This window comes from Geotrypetes seraphini, chromosome 8, assembly GCF_902459505.1.
Source record: "Geotrypetes seraphini chromosome 8, aGeoSer1.1, whole genome shotgun sequence".
Taxonomy (NCBI): domain Eukaryota; kingdom Metazoa; phylum Chordata; class Amphibia; order Gymnophiona; family Dermophiidae; genus Geotrypetes; species Geotrypetes seraphini.
In genome coordinates, this window is record NC_047091.1 from 4,597,265 (window position 1) to 4,620,489 (window position 23,225).

General features: G+C 44.4%; 1 protein-coding gene across 1 annotated transcript in view; it reads left to right on the plus strand.

Moving 5' to 3' along the window:
- LOC117365819 (prolyl endopeptidase-like) overlaps window positions 1–23,225 on the plus strand; it is a 30,956-nt gene that overhangs the window by 4,927 nt on the left and 2,804 nt on the right. The window contains exons 2-13 of the mRNA XM_033956684.1: window positions 4,470–4,544; window positions 8,094–8,227; window positions 8,932–9,062; window positions 10,173–10,382; window positions 13,061–13,182; window positions 14,375–14,480; window positions 16,518–16,709; window positions 17,528–17,725; window positions 18,465–18,568; window positions 18,880–19,016; window positions 19,440–19,534; window positions 21,707–21,838. Coding sequence (XP_033812575.1) covers window positions 4,470–4,544; window positions 8,094–8,227; window positions 8,932–9,062; window positions 10,173–10,382; window positions 13,061–13,182; window positions 14,375–14,480; window positions 16,518–16,709; window positions 17,528–17,725; window positions 18,465–18,568; window positions 18,880–19,016; window positions 19,440–19,534; window positions 21,707–21,838 — 1,636 coding nt within the window. The remainder of the gene's footprint in view (window positions 1–4,469; window positions 4,545–8,093; window positions 8,228–8,931; window positions 9,063–10,172; window positions 10,383–13,060; window positions 13,183–14,374; window positions 14,481–16,517; window positions 16,710–17,527; window positions 17,726–18,464; window positions 18,569–18,879; window positions 19,017–19,439; window positions 19,535–21,706; window positions 21,839–23,225) is intronic.

The following is a 23,225-nucleotide window of genomic DNA, read 5'->3' on the forward strand; positions in this document are numbered from 1 at the left end:
CACTGTTGGAAACAGGATACTGGGCTTGATGGACCTTCATTCTCTCCCACTATAGCAATTCTTATGTGAGCCAAGTATAGGACAATCAAGCCATTGTGACATCACTGATGAGTTTGGCTCATAGGCATTGGTGGAATGAGGCTTTATGACATCACAATCTCAGCTCTAGAATGTTGCTACTATTTGAGTGTCTGCCAGGTACTTGGGACCTGGGTTGGCCACTGTTTGAAACAGAATCCTGGGCTTGATGGACCTTCAGAGAATGATATGGTGACAAAATATGTCCCCGTCTCCACAGATAACTGCAGGAAATCATCCCACGTCATTCTTTAGTGTCTATCTCAGCCTCAGTCCTTCTACACCAGCATTCTTCAATGCACGGCTGTGTCCATTCATACCCTGATTCTTCCTGCTCTCCTTAAAGAATGACACGGGGATAGTTTCCTGTGGTTAACCACAGGGACGGGAGCGAATTCTGTCACCGTGTCATTCTCTTTTTGGGGCACCATTTACAGTGGTGCCTCGCATAACGAACGCCTCACACAACGAACACTGCACACAACGAACTTCATGTCTTGATTCACACAACGAACTTCGTTTCACACAACGAACTTCGTTTCACACAACGAAGTCGCCCGAGCTGCCGATGTATTGCATCCTTCCGCGCAGGCACTGCAGGCAGTCGTTAGTCACTGCGCTTAACTGCCCTCTCTCACAGCCCTTCGCCTGGCTCCCTGTGCAGTGGCGGACCGTCGGCTCGCCTCCTTTTATGGAGGGGCCCAGCGCCTACTGCTGATGCGTTGGGGGGGGCGGAGCTACTCTCGCCGCTTCCCCGATGCTAGAAAAAAAAAAAAAAAAGAAAAGTTAAGTCCCAGTTTTTGCCGCTGAGACTCTGCCCTCTCTCACTGTATACAGTCGTCCTTTTAAGATAAACTCAATATTTTTTATATATCATGGCTTCTAAAAAGAGCAGGAAGGTGATTTCTGTTGAAATGAAACGGGAAATAATTAGAAGGAGTGAATGTGGGGTAAAACAGTGTGACCTCGTCAAAGAGTTTGGCCTCAGCAAGACCACTATTTTCACCATTTTGACAAATTTATCTTTTTTTATGTCATCTTAGCATATTTTATGCTGCAGAACGAATTATTTTTTTTAACATGTATTGTTATGGGAAAACGCGTTTCACATAACGAACTTTTCGCATAACAAACTTGCTCCTGGAACGAATTAAGTTCGTTGTGTGAGGCACCACTGTATTTATTTTTAGAAAAAATGATTCCGCACTCTACCATTCTAGGAGGATCACAAAAAAAATACATAATTGATAACAAAACAAAAAATATTTCTACTAAGAAAACGGAAACCCCCATCTGTTCGATACTTAATCTCCTTTACCCTCTCTTCTCTCCCTTTCCCTTCTCTCCCCTTCCTCTCCACCTCCTCTCTCTCCCCTCTTACCTTTCTTTACAGTCGCCTTGAGCCAGTATAGGTATGAGCGACACGCAAATAGAAGATTAGATTAGATTAAAATATTCTACCAGTTTTTCAATTCAGACAACATCAGAAACCCTTCAATGTTCCATTCCATAAGCTCTTTCAAATAAGAAGGTCTTCAAACTCTTTTTAAAATCATCAAGCTTCCTAATTGTTCGCAGCTGAGGTGGCAATGCATGCCCCTCCCGACGTGATCTGCTTTTCAAAACCCGAAGTGCTGGGTTTTGAAAAGTCATCCGGACGCCCGGACTTGCCCTCTAAAAAGAGGACATGTCTGGGTAAATCCGGATGTCAGTCTTTAAGAACAGAGAGGACCGTTGGTCATAGATTTGAATTTTGACGGGAAAGTTTATTGGTACACATATTTGAAATGTGGCGGGAAAGCCTGTTGGTCTCAGATTTGAATTCTGGCGGGAAAGTTAGTTGGTAACACAAATTTGAATTTTGACAGGAATGTCCGTTGGACACCATTTTAAATTCTGGGTGGCGGAGTCTGTGGCCACATTTATTTTTTAAATTCTGTCAAAAAAAAGGGGGGGGGTGGAAACTTGTAGCGGGAAGCAGAAGGCGTTTGACCTTGGCCCAGTCCTTTTTGTGCTGAATTTCTTTATCTCCTGCATATGCATTGTGAACATCTTGAAAACCTGACTGACTGGATTTATTCCTAGGAATGGGTCGAGAACATCTGCTTTACAGAACAGCCATCAAATAGGCACACTGTTATTGAATTGTATTCTAGAAAGATCAGTTGGGTATTCGGAATATCCCTAATGAATATGAATTAACCTAAAGCCCACGCTTCTATTGTATTACTCAAATGTTTAAAACCAGCTATTAAATATTTAATACAAATAAGTACTATTTTAATTAATTCAATTATTTTAATATTATCTACCACAGTTCATTTCATATGTGTTACATAATACTTTCATAAGTTACCAATAATTAATTTATAAATGTCATAATAATTTAGTTAGTGAACCTAACTCCCATCAACTAACATTCACACACATATTACAGTCATTGTGATTACTTTTATCCAAAAATGGATCTTAGTTTGTCAGTCCATAGTCATCAGATCAGAGAGGCTTGAAACCGGAAGTTGCACAATAGTCTAACACATGGAAATCACAAATTTTTAAATGCATCAGGCAGGCCCCTCTGCCTTCACAATAATCCTGTTCTTCAATTTGCAAAGCATTCAGCATACAGCGAAAGATTAGAGACACTGGGCCTCTTCTCCCTCGAACAGAGGAGATTGAGAGGGGACATAATCGAAACATTCAAGGTACTGAAGGGAATAGACTCAGTTGATAAGGACAGGTTGTTCACCCTCTCCAAGGAAGGGAGAACGAGAGGGCACTCTCTAAAGTTGAAAGGGGATAGATTCCATACAAACGTAAGGAAGTTCTTCTTCACCCAGAGAGTGGTAGAAAACTGGAACGCTCTTCCGTAGTCTGTCTTAGGGGAAAACACCCTCCAGGGATTCAAGACAAAGTTGGACAAGTTCCTACTGAACAAGGACGTACGCAGGTAAGGCTAGACTTAGTTAGAGCACTGGTCTTTGACCACAAGGGCCGCCACGTGAGCGGACTGCTGGGCGCGATGGACCACTGGTCTGACCCAGCAGCGGCATCTCTTATGTTCTTAAAATAATTGAATTAATTAAAATAGTATTTGTTTATATTAAATATTTAATAGCTGGTTTTAAAAGTTTGAGTAATGAATATGAATGAGACAGATTTGCATGCCTGCCGCCTCCACTATATACAAATCTCTCTCGAGCAGATTCATTAGAGATATCCTGAAAATCTGGTCCTCAAACCTGTCCTGAGGGACCAATTGCAACTGTACCAAGTATATGTGCATTCACGAGCGCACGCCAGGCTTGGCCAAGTTCAGTCCTGAAGAGCTGCAAAGAGGCCGGATTTTCAGGATATCCATCTAATATAATAAAACACTAGGCTGCGCATGCGCACATCCTATGCGTGCGCCGGTTTTCCGTGAGCTGTAGCGACCCATAGGAAGTGCGCATGCGCGGCTTACGGTCTGGCCTGCTCCCTGTTGAAAGACGCAGCGGTGGCTATGATCCCCGCCTGCGTTCCCTCCCTTCCTGTAAGTTGGCCGTCCCCGCCGCCGTCGTTCCCTTGCGCATCATACTCTCTCCGCTCTCTCTCTTCCTCCCCCCCCCCGAGGCGGATGTCGACCACGGCGGCCCGAGTCAGATGTCGGCAGCTGCAGGCCGCGGCAGCCAAACCCGGAAAGCATTTTAACATGGAGTTCAGGAGGAAGGTATGGGGGGAGGAAAATACTGCACAGGGAAGTGGGGTGGGAGGGAAATGCTGCAACACACGGAAATGGAGGGGCAGAAAAGGGGTTGATGGACAGGGGAAGAGGTGCTGATGAACAGGGAGGGGGGTCAGAAAAATGAAGACAGGCCTACTGCTGGACAGGGGGAGCAGGAAGGAGGTGATGATGGACAGGGGGAGGTAAAACAAAGGGAGAAGGGCTGCTGCTGGATAAGGTGAGCAGTGATGGGGTGGTGGAGGACACAGGGGAGGTAAAAGGAAGGGAGAATGGACAGGGGGAGCAGGCAAGGGGTGGTAGTGGACAGCCAAGAAAAAAAAAAAAAAAGACAGACAGAAATACAGAAAGCGACTAAGGAGAGAAAAAAAAAATAAAGACAGACACACACATATATTCTAGCACCCGTTAATGTAACGGGCTATAAGACTAGTAATGAATAATGCATGAGAGCGATCTGCATACAGTGGGGGTAGTGGGCACGCAAATGTATCCTATGCATCAGAGATAACCTGAAAATCTGGCCATTTGTGTCCCTCAAGGGCTGAACTTGGACAACCTTAGAGTACACAAACAGCAGTTCACACACGAATATCATTGGGCAAAGACAGAGACAAATGGTCTTCCTCGCTTCTGGAAAGCCACTGAAATGCTGCTTCTTTTTCTCTAGATAGACGAATACCATGGTGTCAAGATTCCGGACCCCTACGCCTGGCTGGAGGATCCTGATAGCCCAGAAACAAAAGTGAGAATATTGTGTTTGGCGTGTCGCAGCCTATCCCAGACCAAATCTATACCAAATCACTAAGAGGCTGATGCGGAAAGCTAGCATGGGCTAAAAGCGAGACGTGCACATAATTGTATGCCCACACAATGCAGAAAACTGTTTCACGCAGACAATAACACTGTGTAAATATGAACCTCACATCACAGGAGGATTAGTTGACTAGATTTAAGGTCAGGGTCTTTTTTTTTTAATTGAAATTATACAATCATAAATTTAAATTCTTGTGACATTGGCAATATCACAGTTACAACAATAAACAAAACATAAGAGGAAACTTTCAGTAACATTCATCCAGGGTAACAGGAGATCCAAGATACAAGAAACTCAGCTTAACAGGGTTTAAAAAAGGTTTGGACAATTTTCTAAAACAAAAGTCCATAAGGCATTACAGTATTGAGAAGATATGGGGGAATGCCAGGAAGTTCTTTTTCACCCAGAGGGTGGTGGATACATGGAACGCGCTACCGGAGGATGTGATAAGCAGAAGCACGCTACAGGGCTTCAAAGAGGGTCTGGATAGGTACCTGGAGGACAAAGGGATTGAGGGGTACAGATAAGAGTAGAGGTAAGGTTAGAGGGATAGGATTAGAGGTAATTTGTAAAATTAGTCAGAGACCACTGTTCAGGCAGTGGGCCTGATGGGCCGCCGTGAGAGCGGACCGCTGGGCGAGATGGACCTCTGATCTGCCTCAGCGGAGGCAACTTCTTATGTTCTTCTTATGTTCTTATTCCTAGGATAAGCAGCATAAAATCTGTTTTACTCCTTGGGATCTTGCCAAGTACTTGTGGCCTTAAAATCACAATTCAGACTTCAGACCCGAAGCCTGAGATCTAGCACGCAATGCTAAGAATGCTTGGTGCCGCTTCGGAGTTATCCTAGGCAAATCAGGAAATACCCCTCATTCTTGAACCAAAATCCTTTTCATCCTTAACACGGAACTAACCCCCTCTTTTACTAAGGTGCGCTATGCTTTTTAACGCGTGATAAGTATTAGCGTGAGCTAATCACATGCTAAACGCTAACGCGTACATGTTATCCTATGGACACGTTAGCGTTTAGTGCATGGTTTGATGTAGCCTGCGCTAAACGCATGCTAAAACGCTTAGCTCACTGTAAGGATTAGGTCCCAATTACTGCCCCACACTCTCTCTCTGTCATTAGCAAGACAGATGCATCTGGGGACAATATCTTAGAGACAACAAATCTCCCAAACATGTCCAGTTTATTGAATGTTCTACAACTCTTTTTATATCATTTTACATGAGTCAGTGTCGTCAGCATGTGACGTAAATACAAACCATATATGGACACAGGTCACACGAAACTTTAAAGAAATAACAAGCATCTTACTATCTAAAGGCTGAAGTCCAAAGGGTGCCCTGCATAGCAGATAATTTTGTTATCTAAAACTTCTTACAAATACAGCTTATGAAAACAATTGAATTCACTTCACAGCAAGATAAAACACACATCTTTCAAACATAAAATGTCCTTGCAGTATTTCAGAGAAGGAAAAACAAACAGGGTCTGGTTTTTTTACAGCTTCAAACACAGCCTAAGGAAAACTACAAGGTACATGATACGTGTCCCTTCACTCACCTTTGTAAAAGAAGGCCTAAGACTTCAAAACTAGAATTCGGTCCATTTCCAGGGCAAAAGTTGCCAGCCAGATGGTTCTTTGAGCCACCACCTCCAGTTAGATTCTCAAAACTTACCGTGCCCTTAACGATGGTCGCTAAACCGGTTCCAGCCGGTTTAGCATGCATGTGTTATAGTGGCCGATTATCAAAACGGCTCACCTTGGTCTTCGAGCTTTTTAGCAGTCTCTGACTCTGCCATGCAAATGTAGTACAACGAGCTCATTAATATTAAAATGGTAGTAAAATGGGCTCATCAATATTCAAAGGAGCACTCTGGGCGATTATTATCGTCTTGTGATTTCCCAAGCGCGGTGCCGGCTTTTGGCGACCAAAAATCACTGACGGCTCCGGGGGGTGCTGGTACTGTGAAAATCGCATCTCAGACGTGTTGCTGGCTGTGGTTCATGATAAAATTACAAGATTCACATAAATTATAGTAGTTTTTTTGGTGTGGTTTCTTTTTGAGAGGGGGGAAATCAAAAGCATGCATACATTGTGCTCCAATAGGGCATGCATATGATATATGTGCCTACAGCTTTGCTTTTCCCAGCACATGGGCACATTTAAGCCTCTTTCATGGTGTATTCTGCGCATGTGCCGATCGCTATCACCAGTGACTCGTCACATGTAAATTTAGCGACCCTTCGCGAACCTCATTTGCATGCGTGTTTTTTTATAGAATGACTCATCTTTTTGAAATCATTACAGTAACGGCTGCAGGAGCGGCACGTTGGATTTTAACAAAAATATTAGAGAATCTAGCTCTCAGTAATGTTATTGGAGATTTATCCTTTCTTGTAAATAAACAGAGGCAGATTGTGGTGACGAAAGACAGATAGTAAGCCTTTACAATTGGCAGCATTGATTCTGTTGGTATCTTCAAAAACTCTTGTAGATATTTACACAGCATATCAACTGAAGCAATCAAGGGGATGTAGGAAAATTCAAGAACCTTAAAGTATTCTGAGTTTGATTTTCCAGATATTCCATCCTCCTACGAATATAGCCTTTATCTTTCACCAATACAGTAATAATTTCCTGGAGTTCTTTAATCTGGGCTTCTAAAGATTCTAACTTGTTAAGATGCTGTTCCAACTCCTAGAAATGGGCCTCCAAGGTGTTTCTAGAATCAGGCAAGTCACCCATTAATTTGGCCTCAGATAAGAAAGAAGAATTTAGAATCTACCCAGTGTCCCACATGGTTACTAGTAAAGGTTTTTCCAGCCTTTGCCCAGCTAACTCAGGAGCTCCCATCTCACCCCTTAATGTCAGATTTTTTTGAGTTTTTTAAAATTTTTGCTGTGAGCATAATAGTACCTGCAACTTTTAAGACAGGAAATAAGGTGATATAAATTGTATCTGCGCATGTACTGAAAAGTTGCTCCCTGCATAAATATCGGCATTTCAAAAATTTTGATGGCATGAAATTTGCAAGTTTAATATTTATCCGCAGAAGAACATTCCAGTGCAATCACAGAAGTGTGCTGATATTTTCATTTTGGTCAGACATGCTTGTAGGACTGGCTGCCTCGGCACAGAGCCTGCGCTGATGCAGCTGGTAAGCTTACGCTGATTAAGCACGCAACTGCTGCACACTTTGGATTTGCACATGATTAGTTTGCAGGATTGACGGGAAATTTTTCTGACTGCGTTTATATTAGAAGCTGTGCACTCAGACATCGGCAGATGGCTCTTAATACATGGCTTTCTGCATCAGCCCCTAAGCCATCTAATAAGAATGAAAGCACTGTAATGCGTGTGGAAGGATGCAACCTTGCTTCAGGAAGCTCTCCTTCCTCCCTTGTTCTTGCCTCCATACTACTGTCTCTGCCCCTTGTCACTCCACACTGTCTCCTTTTCCTCCAGGCCTATGTCAAAGCTCAGAATGACGTAACCATGCCGTTCCTGGAACGTTCTGATGTCCGCGCAAAATTCAAGGCGAAGATGACCAACCTCTACGACTACCCTAAATACAGCTGTCCCTATAAGAGAGGCAACAGGTGGGTGAGACGCAGTGTATAACAATCGTAAACAAGTCTAGATTCTTAGAGGGCAGTTAGTGTCCTGTAGGATGTCTGGAGTGTTAAAGGGCTTATTTTAGACGTTTTAAGCAATGCACAAACCGGCATTTAGAAAGAAACATAGACATAAAAACACGATGGCAGATAAAGGCCAAGCGACAAGAGCAAAGTCTGTAAGGAAGTTTTTTGGAGCCAATGATGTTTGAGCACGTTTGCTCAATTTAAAATAGACCTGAGGCTTTTTCTTCCGTTCAAGGCATTGCTCTTAGCCAAAAGAGTGGAGCACTTTTGTTGCCGTGTATGATATAATAATAATAATAACAACAATTTATATACCGCAGGACCTTGAAGTTCTATGCGGTTTACAATGATTAGAAATGTTACAGATTGAATGGAATAAACACAATTCTCCACTACACTAAAGTAGATAGAGCGGAATATACATTTTTAAAATAAATAAATAAACCTGTACCCAAACATGACCTTCCAAAAAAAGCTGCAGGGAATTGAGAGGCGCAGTTTGCACCGAACATGAATGACGTTCCAGGCACTCACCAACCTGGAAAAATGAGCTCTTTGAAACGGAGGTTCCACTGAGCTAAGAGTCTGGACATAGAGATGACTTTTTTCTTTCTTGTCGAATGTCGTACGCTCTCTTACTGTGCCTCTCTTTCCTTCCGTAGATATTTCTTCTTCTACAACACTGGCCTCCAGAATCAGAGTGTGCTCTATATGCAGGACAGTCTCACCAGCACGGCCCAGGTGTTTTTTGATCCCAACACGCTCTCTGAAGACGGGACCGTTGCTCTGCAGAGTAAGATTGGAGGGATTCTAGAAGCCCTCTTGCCTTTTGTCAAAATAGCCCTTTGCCAAATCATCCACCACCACCACCTTCTGTGGGTTCAGGGAAGGGTAGGCCAGGGATCAGAAGCAACAGGATTCAAGGGGCAGAATTAAAGAACGTTGAAGACATTCTATGTTCTGCCCCAGTCTCACCTCATCCCTTCCTCTTTCCTGCAGGGTGCCTGAACTCGTAGAGAATGACACAGGGACAGAATTTGTCCCCGTCTCTGTCTCTGTAGATAACCGCAGGAAACCATACCGTGTTATTCCTTAGTGTCTATCTCAGCCTCAGTCCTTCTACATCAGCATTCTTCAATGCAAGGCTTGAGGGTCAGTGGCTGGGCTCATTCAGACTCTGATTCTTATGTGAGCCAAGTATAGGATAAGGAACCCATTGTGACATCACTAATGAAGTTGGCTCTTATTGGTAGGATGAAGCATTATGGCATCACAATATCTGCTCTGGATACCAGAGACTGTCATTCCTTAGTGTCTATCTCAGCTTCAGTCCTTCTACATCAGCATTCTTCAATGCAAGACTTGAGGGCCAGTGGCTGGGCCCATTCAGACTCTGATTCTTATGTGAGCCAAGTATAGGATAAAGAACCCATTGTGACATCACTAATGAAGTTGGTTCTTATTGGTAGGATGAAGCATTATAGAAACATAGAAAATGACGGCAGAAAAGGGCCACGCCCATCTAGTCTGCCCACACTAATGGCCCACCCCCTAACTACCTCCATGAAGAGATCCCACATGCCAATCCCATCTTTTCTTAAAATCTGGCATGCTGATGACATCACAATATCTGCTCTGGATACCAGAGACTGTCATTCCTTAGTGTCTATCTCAGCCTCAGTCCTTCTACATCAGCATTCTTCGATGCAAGGCTTGAGGGTCAGTGGCTGGGCCCATTCAGACTCTGATTCTTCCCTCTCTCCTTAAAGAATGACAAGAGGATGGTTTCCCACGATTAACAGCGGAGAGGGGGACAAATTCTGTGTAGATTTTAATTGGGCTGATTAATATGATGTGGGTGACCAGGACAATGTAGTAATACCCTTTTTAATTGCCCCCGCAGTGTGTCGTTTGTCAGAGGACTGTGAGTACTTTGCCTATGGTCTAAGCCAAAGTGGATCTGACTGGGTGACCATTCAGTTCCTGCGGGTCAGCGATCGCCAGGAGCTGCCTGACAAACTGGAAAGGGTGAAGTTCAGCAGCCTTGCCTGGACCCATGATGGGAAAGGCATTTTCTACAACCAGTACCCCCAGCAAGAGGGCAGAGCTGACGGTAAGTGAAAGTGATGTGGCCCTCCCTCCCCACAAGCAGGTAAAGCAAACCCAGGCCCTATGTTCTCTAAAGTAAGGTAAGATCAGCCAGGAATGGCTTTAAGTTTGTGCCCCTCCAGAATCCAGAGACCTCCCAGGAAAGAGACTTGGAAGTTATGAGCGACAAGTCGATGAAGCCATCCATGCAATGTGCGGTGGCTGCGAAAAGGGCGAACAGAATGCTAGGAATGATTAAAAAAAAAGGGGATCACGAACAGATCGAAGAAGGTGATCATGCCGCTGTACCAGGCCAGGGTGCACCCTCACCTGGAGTACTGCGTACAGCACTGGTCGCCGTACATGACGAAGGACACGGTACTACACGAAAGGGTCCAGAGAAGAGCGACTAAGATGGTTAAGGGGCTGGAGGAGTTGCCGTACAGCGAAAGATTAGAGAAACTAGGCCTCTTCTCCCTCGAACAGAGGAGATTGAGAGGGGATATGATCGAAACATTCAAGGGAATAGACTTAGTAGATAAGGACAGGTTGTTCACCCTCTCCAAGGTAGGGAGAACGAGAGGGCACTCTCTAAAGTTAAAAGGGGATAGATTCTGTACAAACGTAAGGAAGTTCTTCTTCACCCAGAGAGTGGTGGAAAGCTGGAACGCTCTTCCGTAGTCTGTCTTAGGGGAAAACACCCTCCAGGGATTCAAGACAAAGTTGGACAAGTTCCTACTGAACCAGAATTTACACAGGTAGGGCACCGATCTTTGACCTAAGAGCTGCCGCGTGAGCGGACTGCTGGGCACGATGGACCACTGGTCTGACCCAGCAGCAGCAATTCTTATGTTCTTATGATAGAATATAACAACAGACCTGTTGAAAAATCTGTTGATGTGGAGCTCGGTCATACAGAAGAGAATGACACTGGGACCAGTTTTTCCTCATCCCCGCGGGAACTCATTTTCCCGTCCCGTCGAGTTCTTTTCCTGTCCCTGCCCCATTCCTGCAAGCTCCGTCCTCATCTGCACAAGCCTCCAACACTGTAAACTCATAAGTGTTCGAGGCTTGTGTGGTTAAGGCAGAGCTTGGAGGAATGGGGCAGAGACAGAGGCAAAACTCGCGGGGACGGGATGGGGAAATTGAGTTGTCCCCGTGTCCCTTTCTATCGTACAATTCATAATAAGAAGAATACAGCAGGAGGTCTCTGAAAACATGAGTGCTTGGGTAGAAGCCTTCCTGTGATCTAAGACTGTTGGTGAAAGTTCTGGGGGTGGCAAATATTGTGGCCTCGGAATTGACCACTTATTTTGCACGTTGGACCTTCAGCATGTATGTTTTACCCACAAGGATGGTGGGCAGCTTTCAAATTTTCAATTACATATCTGTAGAATATTGCACTAGTTTTTTATAGGTTAATTATATAATTTTTGGAGGAGTTACAACAGTGGTTTTTAACACGTTATTAACACAAATTAATTTCTTCACCGCTGGGGAACAATAACAAGATCTAACCATCCGACTCACAGATAAGTAACCACATTTTGATACTTTTAATAATAATACAGGATGGTGAGGGGACAGTGAATTTCAATGATGGTCCCCCAATGAACCCCAGTTTGGTGATTTCACCAGTCACGGGTGTTGGTTCTGAGATATTCACAATATTTAATTAAGAATTATATAATATAAAGAGCTCCTGTGATTATAGTACATATTGGTTTAAACTAATATCACAGTATAACAATCATATCTCTCCATATAAAAGTGACATATTAATTATATACCGCTACATGGTTCAAGTGAATGACTGGACTAAGCGGTTCACATAAAAATACTCCTAAATCCATAAATAAATCACAGTCAATCACAGAAACAAAACAAAAAAAACTTTAAAAAAGGACAATATGAAACATTTAAAAGTATGATGTTCAGTTATACATTTTTACAGAATTGTTCTGGGACAGGCAGTCTTGACTGATGAGTTTAATTATGTAGATCATGGGGGGGGGGGGGCCTTGGGGCCTGAAAGATATTTCAGGGGCAGAAAGCTAAACATTCACTCCTTGCTTCATCTGTGTGCAGTTCCTTATACGTTAGGCGCAATGAAAGCCAGTCCTCTAAGCGGAGCCCATGAGCAGTCGCTCATACATCCTAGGAGTGTCGCTCACCAAATTTACTTGGTCACTCGCAAAAATACTTGGAAATCTGGTTTTCAGAACTTGTCGCTCACATGAAAAACAATTTGCACACCCGCAAACAACCAGTGGTGTAGTAAGGGGGGGTGGACCTTCCCGGGTGCCGTCATCTCTCCTCCTCTCCACCCCCGTGTACCTCTTTAAATGTTCTCAAGTGTGAGCAGCATCTTCCACTTGTGATCGCACCAGCCTCGGCTCCCTTCTGACATCACTTCCTGGTCGCGGGACCAGGACATGACATCAGAAGGGAGCTGAGGCCAGCGTGAGCAACAAATGGAAGATGCTGGTGAACTTTTCAAGAGGTATGCCTCGGGGGGGGGGGTACTCAAGCAGCGGGGAAGAGTTGGGGGTGCTCAAGTGGCACAGAAAAGGGGGGGCACATGGTGCAGCGACATGGGATGCCACCGCCCAAGCCCCAACCTCCCTCACTACGCCACTGCACCCGGCCAATCTTTAGAGGGAGTATTACTGATTAACAACCTGAAGTGGTCTCTCCTTCCAGGTACAGAGACCACAACCAACCTGCACCAGAAACTGTACTACCACACCCTGGGGAGGGACCAGTCCCAGGACATCCTCGTGGCGGAATTTCCAGAGAACCCAAAGTGGATGAGTGGTGCAACGGTGAGTGTGCGGTGGCAAATGATGTGTCGGCAGGTAGCCCTGCCCTCAGGAGCATTTTGCTAGGGGTAGGAGTGACAGAGGCAGAAGCCAGGAGCTCCCTAGGTTCTAAGCTGTACTTGTTCTGTGTTCTTTGAGAGCCAAGGCTCTTCAGCCTCCAGATTGGTTTCTCTCCTCTGTGAAATTCATAGAACAACAAAGAGAGAAGCAGACAACAGCTCTTGTGAGGATTCTGAATGATGTTATTTGAGATATTGTACAAGAAGATCACAAGCACTGTAGATAACTTACATATGTACGCTGTGAAATGCTGATGTCCACATACATTGCTCTGTGCTCTGCAGTTACTTTTTTGCTTGATGTACTATCTTGCCATCAAATAAGACTAAATGGACATTGCTCTTCTGGACGAAGGGGCTGCTGAAAAGTTCTCATCCCAACCAAGAAGAGAATGATGTGGAGCCATGAAACTTACAAGTTATTTCACACTTTTCATTACAGTGAGGCAAATGCATCTAGTAAACGGGCACAAGTATAGGGAAACCAAGCCATTGTGACATCACCGATGAGGTTGGCTCTAAGGCATTGGTAGAATGAGGCATTATGACATCACGATACGAGGGGCCCCTGCAAAGTTCTCAACCCAACCAAAAGAGAATGATGTGGAGCCCTGAAACTTACACGTTATTCCACACTTTTCTTGACTCTTTTCGTTTCAGTGATAAGAAAGAAAGAATTAAGGTTTTCGGACATTTCATTTTATTTGGTTGCTCATAAACCACTTAGGCATGAGGCAGCCTACATAGGGTAGAGATAACTAAGTCTCCAGTAGGACATGCTAACCATTAGCTGCCATTGTATAAAATGTAGTTTTTAGTAGACTCTTCCCCTCCCCCTTCCCCCGAAAAAACAAGTGCACTACGTAAGAGATAACACTACTGGGCTTCCCAATAACTGTTCCCTTTAGACTGAGCGGGAGTCCTCCACCTACATTCCTGCCAGTAGGGGCGCTGTTTCACTATCACATTCTCAGTAGTGTATGACAGGCAAGCTCCACAGGACTACAGGGAACCCAACCTGCTTGTCCCTAGAGATAGAAGACACAATATTGAAGCTCTTGCCTCCCTCCCCCCCCCGGCAGCAATGCAGTTGGAGGACTCCACCCTAACGCTGTTTACCTTTATTGCTTGCACAGGTGACGGATGATGGCAGATATGTCCTCCTGTCCATCAGAGAGGGCTGCAAACCAGTGAACCAGCTGTGGTACTGTGACCTTCAGCAGCTTCCCAATGGCATCAACGGTGAGCGAAGGGGGTAGGAGTTTTGAGGCCATCTGTAAAAGGAAGGCACCTAGATAGGCATAGAGTGACCAAGAAATTGTAGATCAGATTAGGGTTCAGTGGCTTGCCCAGAGTCACAGGAAGCAGGCTGGGATTGAACTCATAACCTCAAGGTTCTACCACTAGGCCGCTCCTCACCTCCTCAGCTGTGAGATATGTCATTGACCTGAAAGAAAAAGACATTAGATCTCGGTGTGGGACTGAATATGATTCCTCTTAAAGAACTAGGACAGCCAAAGACTTTGGGGTACCCACAGTTAGTACATTGTGCAGGTCACAAGGATCCACTGTATATGTTTGGTTATATCATACATAATTCTTTATTTGTATACTGTCCAATGCCTTTTGGTTCTAGGCGGTGTAAAATTAGACTACAATAAGGAAAAAAATTATTAACATTAAGGATAGAAAAATCATACGATATGAATCGTAGGAGATATTTACAAGATCAATAATAATAATAATAATTTTATTCTTATATACTGCCTAAGCTATAATAGTTCGAGGCGGTTTACAACAAAAAATACCGGACAAGCAGTAGAAAGATACATATCACCCGAAATACAGTATTTTAAAATAAGAATGAAAACGAGTTCAAAAGTTCAAACAATAAACCTTCAAATTATAAATCGATCCAACAGCTGGGATTTTACGAATTTTCTAAAAGTGAGATAAGATATTACCCAACCAGTCAGCTTGAAAAGCAAGGGTTCGATCAAAAATTCTTTTAGACTTACAAGCTTTTACTGTTGGAAGAGTGAACGCATGAATTCGACATGTGGATCTGTTAGAACAGTCCAAGGAAAAATGCGAAACCAGGTAGGCAGGTGCCGTAGCAAAGAGTGATTTAAAACCGATACAAATAAATTGAAATAAAACTCTTGCCTCGATTGGCAACCAATGCAATTTTTTTTAAATAAGGACTAATAATGTTCCCATTTTTTCAAATCAAAAATCATTCAACCTGCTGAGTTTTGAACTAGAGAGTTGCACGGAGACAGAAATCCCACCCGTCCCCGTCAGGATTCTCTCCGTCCCCACCCATCCCCACAAGGAATTACCTCCCCATAAAAAGCAGCAATTACTTCTGACAGGATCATCAATTCCACAGTTTCCCCTGCTGTTTTCCTTGTGGAATCTCTTTGATGGAACCCTTTTTTTGTTTTCTGTTCAGGTAATTAACTTATAAACCCCCCTCTTTTACTAAGGCTGCTTCCAAAGCCTTCCATCCCCGTGGGAGTCCCGTGGGCCAGAGGGGGGTCCCTGTGGGAGTCCTGTAGGTTAAGGGGGGATTCCCGCGGGACCCGCAGGATTCCCGCGATCCCCATTCCCATGCAGACCTCTATTTCGAATAACTCGGACTATTAAGGGTTTTCCGGCAAGTTCCCAAATAAATAATATTACAATAGTCCAGCATACTTACCCCCTCTTTTTCTAAGGTGCGCTAACTGATTAGCGTGCTCTAAATGCTAACGCGTCCATAGACTAACATGCAAGCGCGGTACTCAGTTAGTGCGCCTTAGTAAAAGAGGGCCTTAGTATGGAAGATTGAACCAACAAATGGAATGAAAATGCATCAAAATATTTTTTTTACGCTTCAACGCTTCCATAAAACCGAAAAACATTTTTTAACTAATTGATCAGTAACAATAAAACCTAAGTAAAATTAATGGATCAATAAATGAAATAAAATGGAAAGAATGAACCTGAAAAAACAAAAAAAGCCTAGTGCCATCCATCCTTCTTTATTGACCTGTAGGCGTCCATTTTCACTAGCGCTAGTCAATGGCATAGCGAGGATGAGAGGTGCCCAGGGCGGTGGAGACCTTCCCCCCCCCATCTCCTTCCCTGCACCCCACTACCACGAGCGCCCGCCCCTTACCCTGCACCTCTTTAATTTCCCCTGCGCTTGCATCGTGGACTTTAGCGCCCGGGCTTTGGGCGTCAGCCTGCGAGTGCTCAGAATCTGTCTTTTTCTCCCGCGTGCCTCTTCTGTAGGTTACCTGCCCTGGATCAAGCTGGTGGATGACTTTGAAGCCCAGTACTCGTACGTGACAAATGAAGACACCATCCTGACGCTGAAGACCAACCTCGAGGCGCCTCGTTATCGACTCATTAACATTGACCTGCGGAGCCCGGATGCTTCACAGTGGACCACGCTCGTTCCCGAGCACCCTAAAGATGTTCTAGGTAAGGACGGAACTGTGAGCAGGGGTGTCGCCATGAAACTGGTGGAAGCAACGCATTGCGACCTTACCACAATCTCATGAGGGTTCTTCCCAAAAAGTTGCCGCACTTTCCTATTTTCACGGGAAATGGTCGGAGAAGCGGTAAGAGGGCATGTCCTAGAAGGTCATGTGACTAGTCAGTCGGGCAAGCCGGCTCACCTTGCAGGTACCGATGTAATTTGCTTTTTGAGCTTAGTAAATCTATGACGTTCAAGCTGGTAGAAATTTGAAATCAACTTCCTGACTCTGTAAGATTGATAGGTCAGCTGCAACAATTTCGAAAAGATCTAAAAACTTGGTTGTTCACGCAATACCTTAGAGGCTCACCTATTTGAAGTTCATATTAATAGCATATTTTATCTTTCTAGTTCTCATCTTGATTTATATTCTGCATATCAAAGCAGCTCCTGATTGGATAAGGCCCGACTTAGTGCAGGAAGAGGCGGTCGGAGCATACAGCACTCGCCGGCGCTCCGGCTGCTCTCTCCTCCCTCTCCAGCTGTCCTCTCCTTGTTGGTGGTTCGTGGTCGGAAAATACTGTGAATGACCGGGACTGCCAACCGCCAACGACTGGGGGAACACTGTATAACTAAAGAGCAGTAAACAATAATATAATGATTCTCGTATGCTTTACATTTGTTGCGTGTGGGAAAGTGAGGGATGTGTGCTGGAAGAGGGTTCTCTTGGGACCTCTTCATGGGCACCTGGGGTGAAATTTAGTTCTCTCCCTGTGCCCCTTCCTTAATCTTTGCTCGACACCTTTCCTGCTTTTGCCACTAGACTTTGCGACCTGTGTGAGCCAGAAGTTTCTGGTTCTGGATTATTTGCAAGATGTGAAAGATGTTCTCCAGCTCTACAGTCTTGGCACCGGTCAATTCCTTAAGGACCTCCCTCTAGAGGTTGGCACCATAAGCGGCGTTAGCGGCAGAAAGAAGGACACCGAACTTTTTTATAAGTTCGTATCTTTTCTGACACCAGGTGAGATTCCTTCGTTTCCTTCTGTCTTCTTTCTCCTCTTCAACTGGTGAATTTTCTCAGTTCCCCTCCTTCTTCCTATCCTTTCACGTCCTGTTTTCTTGTCTCCTCAATTGTTCTCCTTTTCTCTCTTCTTCATTTCATTTCCGTGTCTGATCTCCGTTATATTGTTTTTCATTCTATCCTAACTGCTGTCACCCACCCACCTCTGCTCTTCTTTCCCTACTGACATGGATTGAGGCTTTTGTTGAGTAATCTGAGACATAAATCCTGCTTGGGATGTGATTAAGAAGCTCTCCCTATAGTGTAGCCTTTTAACACCATGCCTAAAGGAGTTTTACCATTTTGTGAGCATGGAAGTGTACACCCTGTGTTTCTTAGTGAAATTAGAATTGCATCTCCCTGCATGCAGTGGGGCATAGTTGGGATGGATTCAGCCATTCAAGAATTAGATGATCATCTTGTCTCACTGCTCAGATAATTTCAGTAGTAGGCCACTGGGAGACCACCAGTTAGATATTTGCTATCCAACTGGTACCAACAAGGTGTTCACTAAGGAAATGTGTTTTGTGACTGCCCGCTAGCATTGAATTTTCACTATCTGAGTGATTTAGAGGTGCTGTCGTTCTGCCTCTTTGGCGTGGGGAATTTTCAGGGTGAACTGAGTAGATGCTAAGCCTCGGCCTGATACTGTGTCATGTCGGAAGTGTTGCCGTTTTCTCAACGCTGGTCTTCTTGGCAGGCATCATATATCGCTGTGACCTGACGGAGGAGAGTCTTAAGCCTGAAATCTTTCGGCAAGTGGAAATCAAAGGAATTAACACTTCAGAATATGAGACCCAACAGGTAGGAAACCTCAAGACAGACAGATTCCAGGTTCACTTGTAAGTACATTATGAAATTCCTGCTAAGCTCATGTCATTGGAGGTGCCTAAATCTTGGCACCAATTTAAAGAATTACCGCCTTAGTCATTAGAAATATTCTTAATGATATGAACAGGACCTAACTGGGCAGCTAAGATGGATGGGTTGCCCATTTTGTGCCACAAATGAATTGATGCCTGACAGGGTCATTTTCTTTTTTTTCATTTGTGGCTCTTCATTGACTTGGTAGATGTTGGAATTCCCCTGTAGTAAATAGATTCTGCTTCTTCCAGGTCTTTTATCCAAGTAAGGATGGCACGATGATCCCAATGTTCCTGGTCCATAAGAAGGGGATCCTGTTGGATGGATCCAACCCAGTCTTCCTGTATGGCTATGGAGGTTTCAAGAGCTCCATTCAGCCATATTACAGGTCAGCTCAGAAACCTGTCTTCCAAATGGCATTGGTCAGTTATTCGACCTCTGTCTACAACCACCTACCTGGCTTCTGAAAGAGCAGAAGGGGTGGGTGAGGGAAGGAGAAAGACCAACGCGGCAACCTGGTCCTTTCAGGCAGCATTTTTGCAATAAAAGACATGATATTAGGGAGTGTACTTGTTTTCTGTTTATTTATGATTCTTGTTATGTTTTCTGTTTTGGTATAAGTGTATTGCTGTCGCATTAATTTATTTTGAATTTCTAACAATGTCTGTTGGCTATAAGCCTTCTGAAGCATTTTGTATAAGCAGCAGTAGCATCAATTTAATTAAAGAAACCTCCCAAAAGATTGGCAATAATAATTAACTCCTTTCTGTCCTTTCTGACCCTGTTTTGACTCCCGGCACTTTGTTTTCAGTGTTCCTCGCTTGATTTTTATCAGGCATTTAGGAGGAATCCTGGCTGTGGCCAACATCCGAGGTGGTGGTGAATATGGGGAGAACTGGCACAAAGGTAAGAAGGGGGGAAGGGAGATGAACTGGTTCTTACAAATTCCACTGTGACTCTGCTCGAGTTACCAGCTGTTCACTGGTATCTGTGTTCTAAGAAATGTATTCCTGAGCAGAAGTTCATTAGTAAGGACCACAGGGCAAATATTCATCTGGCATTAGTTAGTGGTTTCCAAAGCTGGTTGCCGCTGGCTGAGTTAGATCCTATCCAGGTACCAGCAGTGAATGTCTGGGTCATTTGTGGCCGCTGGAAATTATTCAGGTTAGAGGTCAAACGAATTGCAGTTTTGGCTTCAGCCCAAAATTTGTGTTTGTCCTTGTTTTGGTTTTGGCCAAAAATGGCAGCGTATTTTTTGGCTGGAACTTACTCCCCTAGCTCTCCTCCCATTCCTTGATTAGTAGAAGCCCGCCTCATCCCCCCTCCCTTCTCAGATGCACCTGTAATTTTTCCCCCACCTCCCCCGGGCCTAATGTCCATCCGCTAGTGGTCTAGTGAATGGGTAAGAGTGATCTGCCCATGTCATCTCCTTTTCCAAAATGACTGCCATAGTCTTTAGCATCAGTCTTGTGAGACTTGTCATTCAGAGATTGTGGCAGCCATTTCAGACTGAAGCTGGCACAGTTAAGGGTGAATGAAGATCATTCCTCCCCTACTACCTGCTAGACCAGGGGTATGCAGTTTCGTTCCTCAAGAGCCACAGGCAGGTCAGGTTTTCAGGATCTCCACAATGAATTTGTATAAGATGGATTTGCATGCACTGCCTCCTTGAGATGCAAATCTATCTCATGCATATTTATTGTGGATATCCTGAAAACCTGACCTGCCTGTGGCTCTTGAGGACCGGAATTGCCTACCCCTGCACTAGACTATCAGGGATTGGATAGTAGGCCAAGAAGAGGGGACTATAGGTGAGGCTGGGAGGGGGGGTTCATTCTGTGTGTGGTGCGGGAGGGAGGGAGGGAGGGACTTATTTAGTGTGTTGGGGGGAAGCAGTGTTCTGTGCAGAAGCTAGACTAGGCCAGGCCAAGTCCTATCAGTCAGTTTCAACTGAAACCGAGCAGCAAATTTCAGCCACAGATTCGGTTGCCTTCCAGCTCAGGTACAGTAGAGATTCATCAGCTGGGTTCATTTGGGATCGCATTTTTGTTGTCCTCGGTTAAGTGGACAGCTATCCAAGTATCGCCATTACCCAGATAACTGCGATATCCAGCCTGTTTCCATCCCCAGATCACCTGACACTTTCCAGAGCAGATACTCGGTGATACACTCTCATCCATTCAACATGATCTCATTGGGCATAAACCGCTCCTGCCCAGTTAAGCGCCAAATATCGATCCCTGTACGTTCTACTCTTGCCAAGGTTTTCGTTGTAGGAACTGGAGTTTTTATCCTATAACAGGATCTATGGGGACATTCCTGTTTGTAGGGGAGCCATTAAGCTCTGCAGGCTTCCAAGCCAATGGCAAAGCCCCCTTTGGGTCATCCCTCTAAGCTGAGCAGGTGTCCTCCAGCTGCATTGCTACCACTAGGGGGTGGAATATTTTCAGTCGCTAAGGACAGGTATGTTCCCTGGAGTCCTGCAGAACTTGCCTGTCCCTCACAATTGAAAAATGTGACAGTAAAACAGCACCCTCTATTGGTGAGACTGTGGGTGGAGGACTCCTGCTCAGCTTAGAGGGAACAGTGAAATAAACAGGGTCATACTAGAAAAAGGTTTGGAAGTGCTTTAATAAGCATTTGGAGATTGTGGTGAGGCCTGAAATTTATTACTTGAATTATTGGAGGCATTTTGTCATCTTGTGTCCTTTCGTACTATGTGGGCTATAGAATGCTTGGAATTTGTGTTTTTTAATGCTGCTTAATTATTAATATTGCTTGAATATGATGTGAATTCTGGCTTTGTCTCTGCTTGTGGCCTGCACCATCTTCCGCAGAGGCTTCTCTTTTCCGTGCTGAATGAGTGATGCTGACACGTTATTTAAGGAGGAGTTTTCTGTAAGTGTCTAAAAAGTAATTTACCAAAACTTAAGTGTTGGTCCAGTAAAAAAAAAAGTTTTTACGTAAAACCTGCACTTTATGCGAAATGAGGAAATAGCCGACTGCTTCCCTTTGACTATTCTGAGAGAAAATCACGATGCTCTCAGCAGGGTTTTAACACTGAACTTTTCCTCACAGCGGGAATTTTGGCTAAAAAACAGAACGGCTTTGACGATTTCCAGTGCGCAGCCGAGTATCTGATCGAGAAAGGATATACCGTTGCCAGGAAGCTGATCATCAACGGGGGCTCGAATGGTGGTCTGCTGGTCGGTACGTTGAAATCCTTTCCTATATTATATCTGCTTTACGTTCCCCTAGACTTAATGCCTCATCCTAAGGTTCCACAAACCGTTTTACCCCTCCCCCACCCCCTTTTACAAAACCGTAGTGTGGTTTTTAGCGTTTTAGCGCTAAAAACCATGCTACAGTTTTGTAAAAAAAGAAAAAAAAAAGGGGGGGGTTATTAGGGAAAGGGATTGGGATTTGATATTTTGCTTGGACAAGGTGTATTGAGCGGTTTACAATCAGGTACTCAAGCATTTCTCCCTGTCTGTCCCAGCGGGCTCACAAAGTACCCAGGGCAGTGGAAGATTAAGGGCTTGCCCAGGGTCACAAGGAGCAACACAGGGTTTGAACCCACAACTTCAGGGCACGGAGGCTATAGTTCTAACCACTACACAAAGGCGGACACAGATCCTGCCTCCTGGCACCTCCTCCCTACAAGTTGCTGTAGCAGTCTTCTACTGAGGGTATAGCTTGCGTTATTAAAAGAATAGGATGCAGTTACAAGGAGCTTCCCAGGAGGGTGGCAGTTACAATCATAAACAGCAAAGGGTAACTTACGTATAGCAATGTTATAATCCCAGCAGTGGTTCAGCTGCATCAGGCTTCCACTGCAGAACTCTACGTAGAGCAGCCATAGGTACAGCCCAGCATCCATAAGCGTGCTTGGCAGATATAAAGGTTAGTGATAATCTAATAATAATAATAATAATAACTTTATTTTTCTATACCGCAATACCACAAAACAGTTCAGAGCGGTTTACAGGATAAGAGACTGTACATTTACAGCGAAGTTACAGCTTAGTTCTAGCGAAGTTACATCGAGGTTACAGCAAATCGAAAAACAGTTCAGAGCGATTTATACAATGTAGGTGGAGAGAATTAGTTAACAATTATATGGTATAAACCAGTGACAATTACAAAATGATCTAATAATTGTTGCATGGGGGGAGGGGAAGGGTAGGGAGGGAGGCAAGGGATTATTAGTTTGGTCGGGGGGGCGGGGGTTAGAGGAATTTATCGAAGAGGTGTGTTTTTAGAGATTTCCTGAAGGATTGATAAGTTGGGGCAAGAGAGATGAGAGTGGACAGGCAGTCATTCCATTTGCCAGCTTGGAAAGAGAGGGTTTTGTCGAAGAATCTTTTGTGGATGCATCTACTACTATTGATCATTTCTAAGGGTGTATGCAGTGCTCTACCTTTAATATTCAATAGACGGTCCCTGCCCAGAAGAGCTTACAATCTAATTTGGACAGACGGGACTTCTCAGGGTTGAGGAGTTTCCGGTAGAAGGAACGATTCAATGGGTAGCGTTTAGATTGTAAGCTCTTTCGAGCAGGGGTTGTTTTCTCACTCTTCGTGACTCTGGGCAGCGC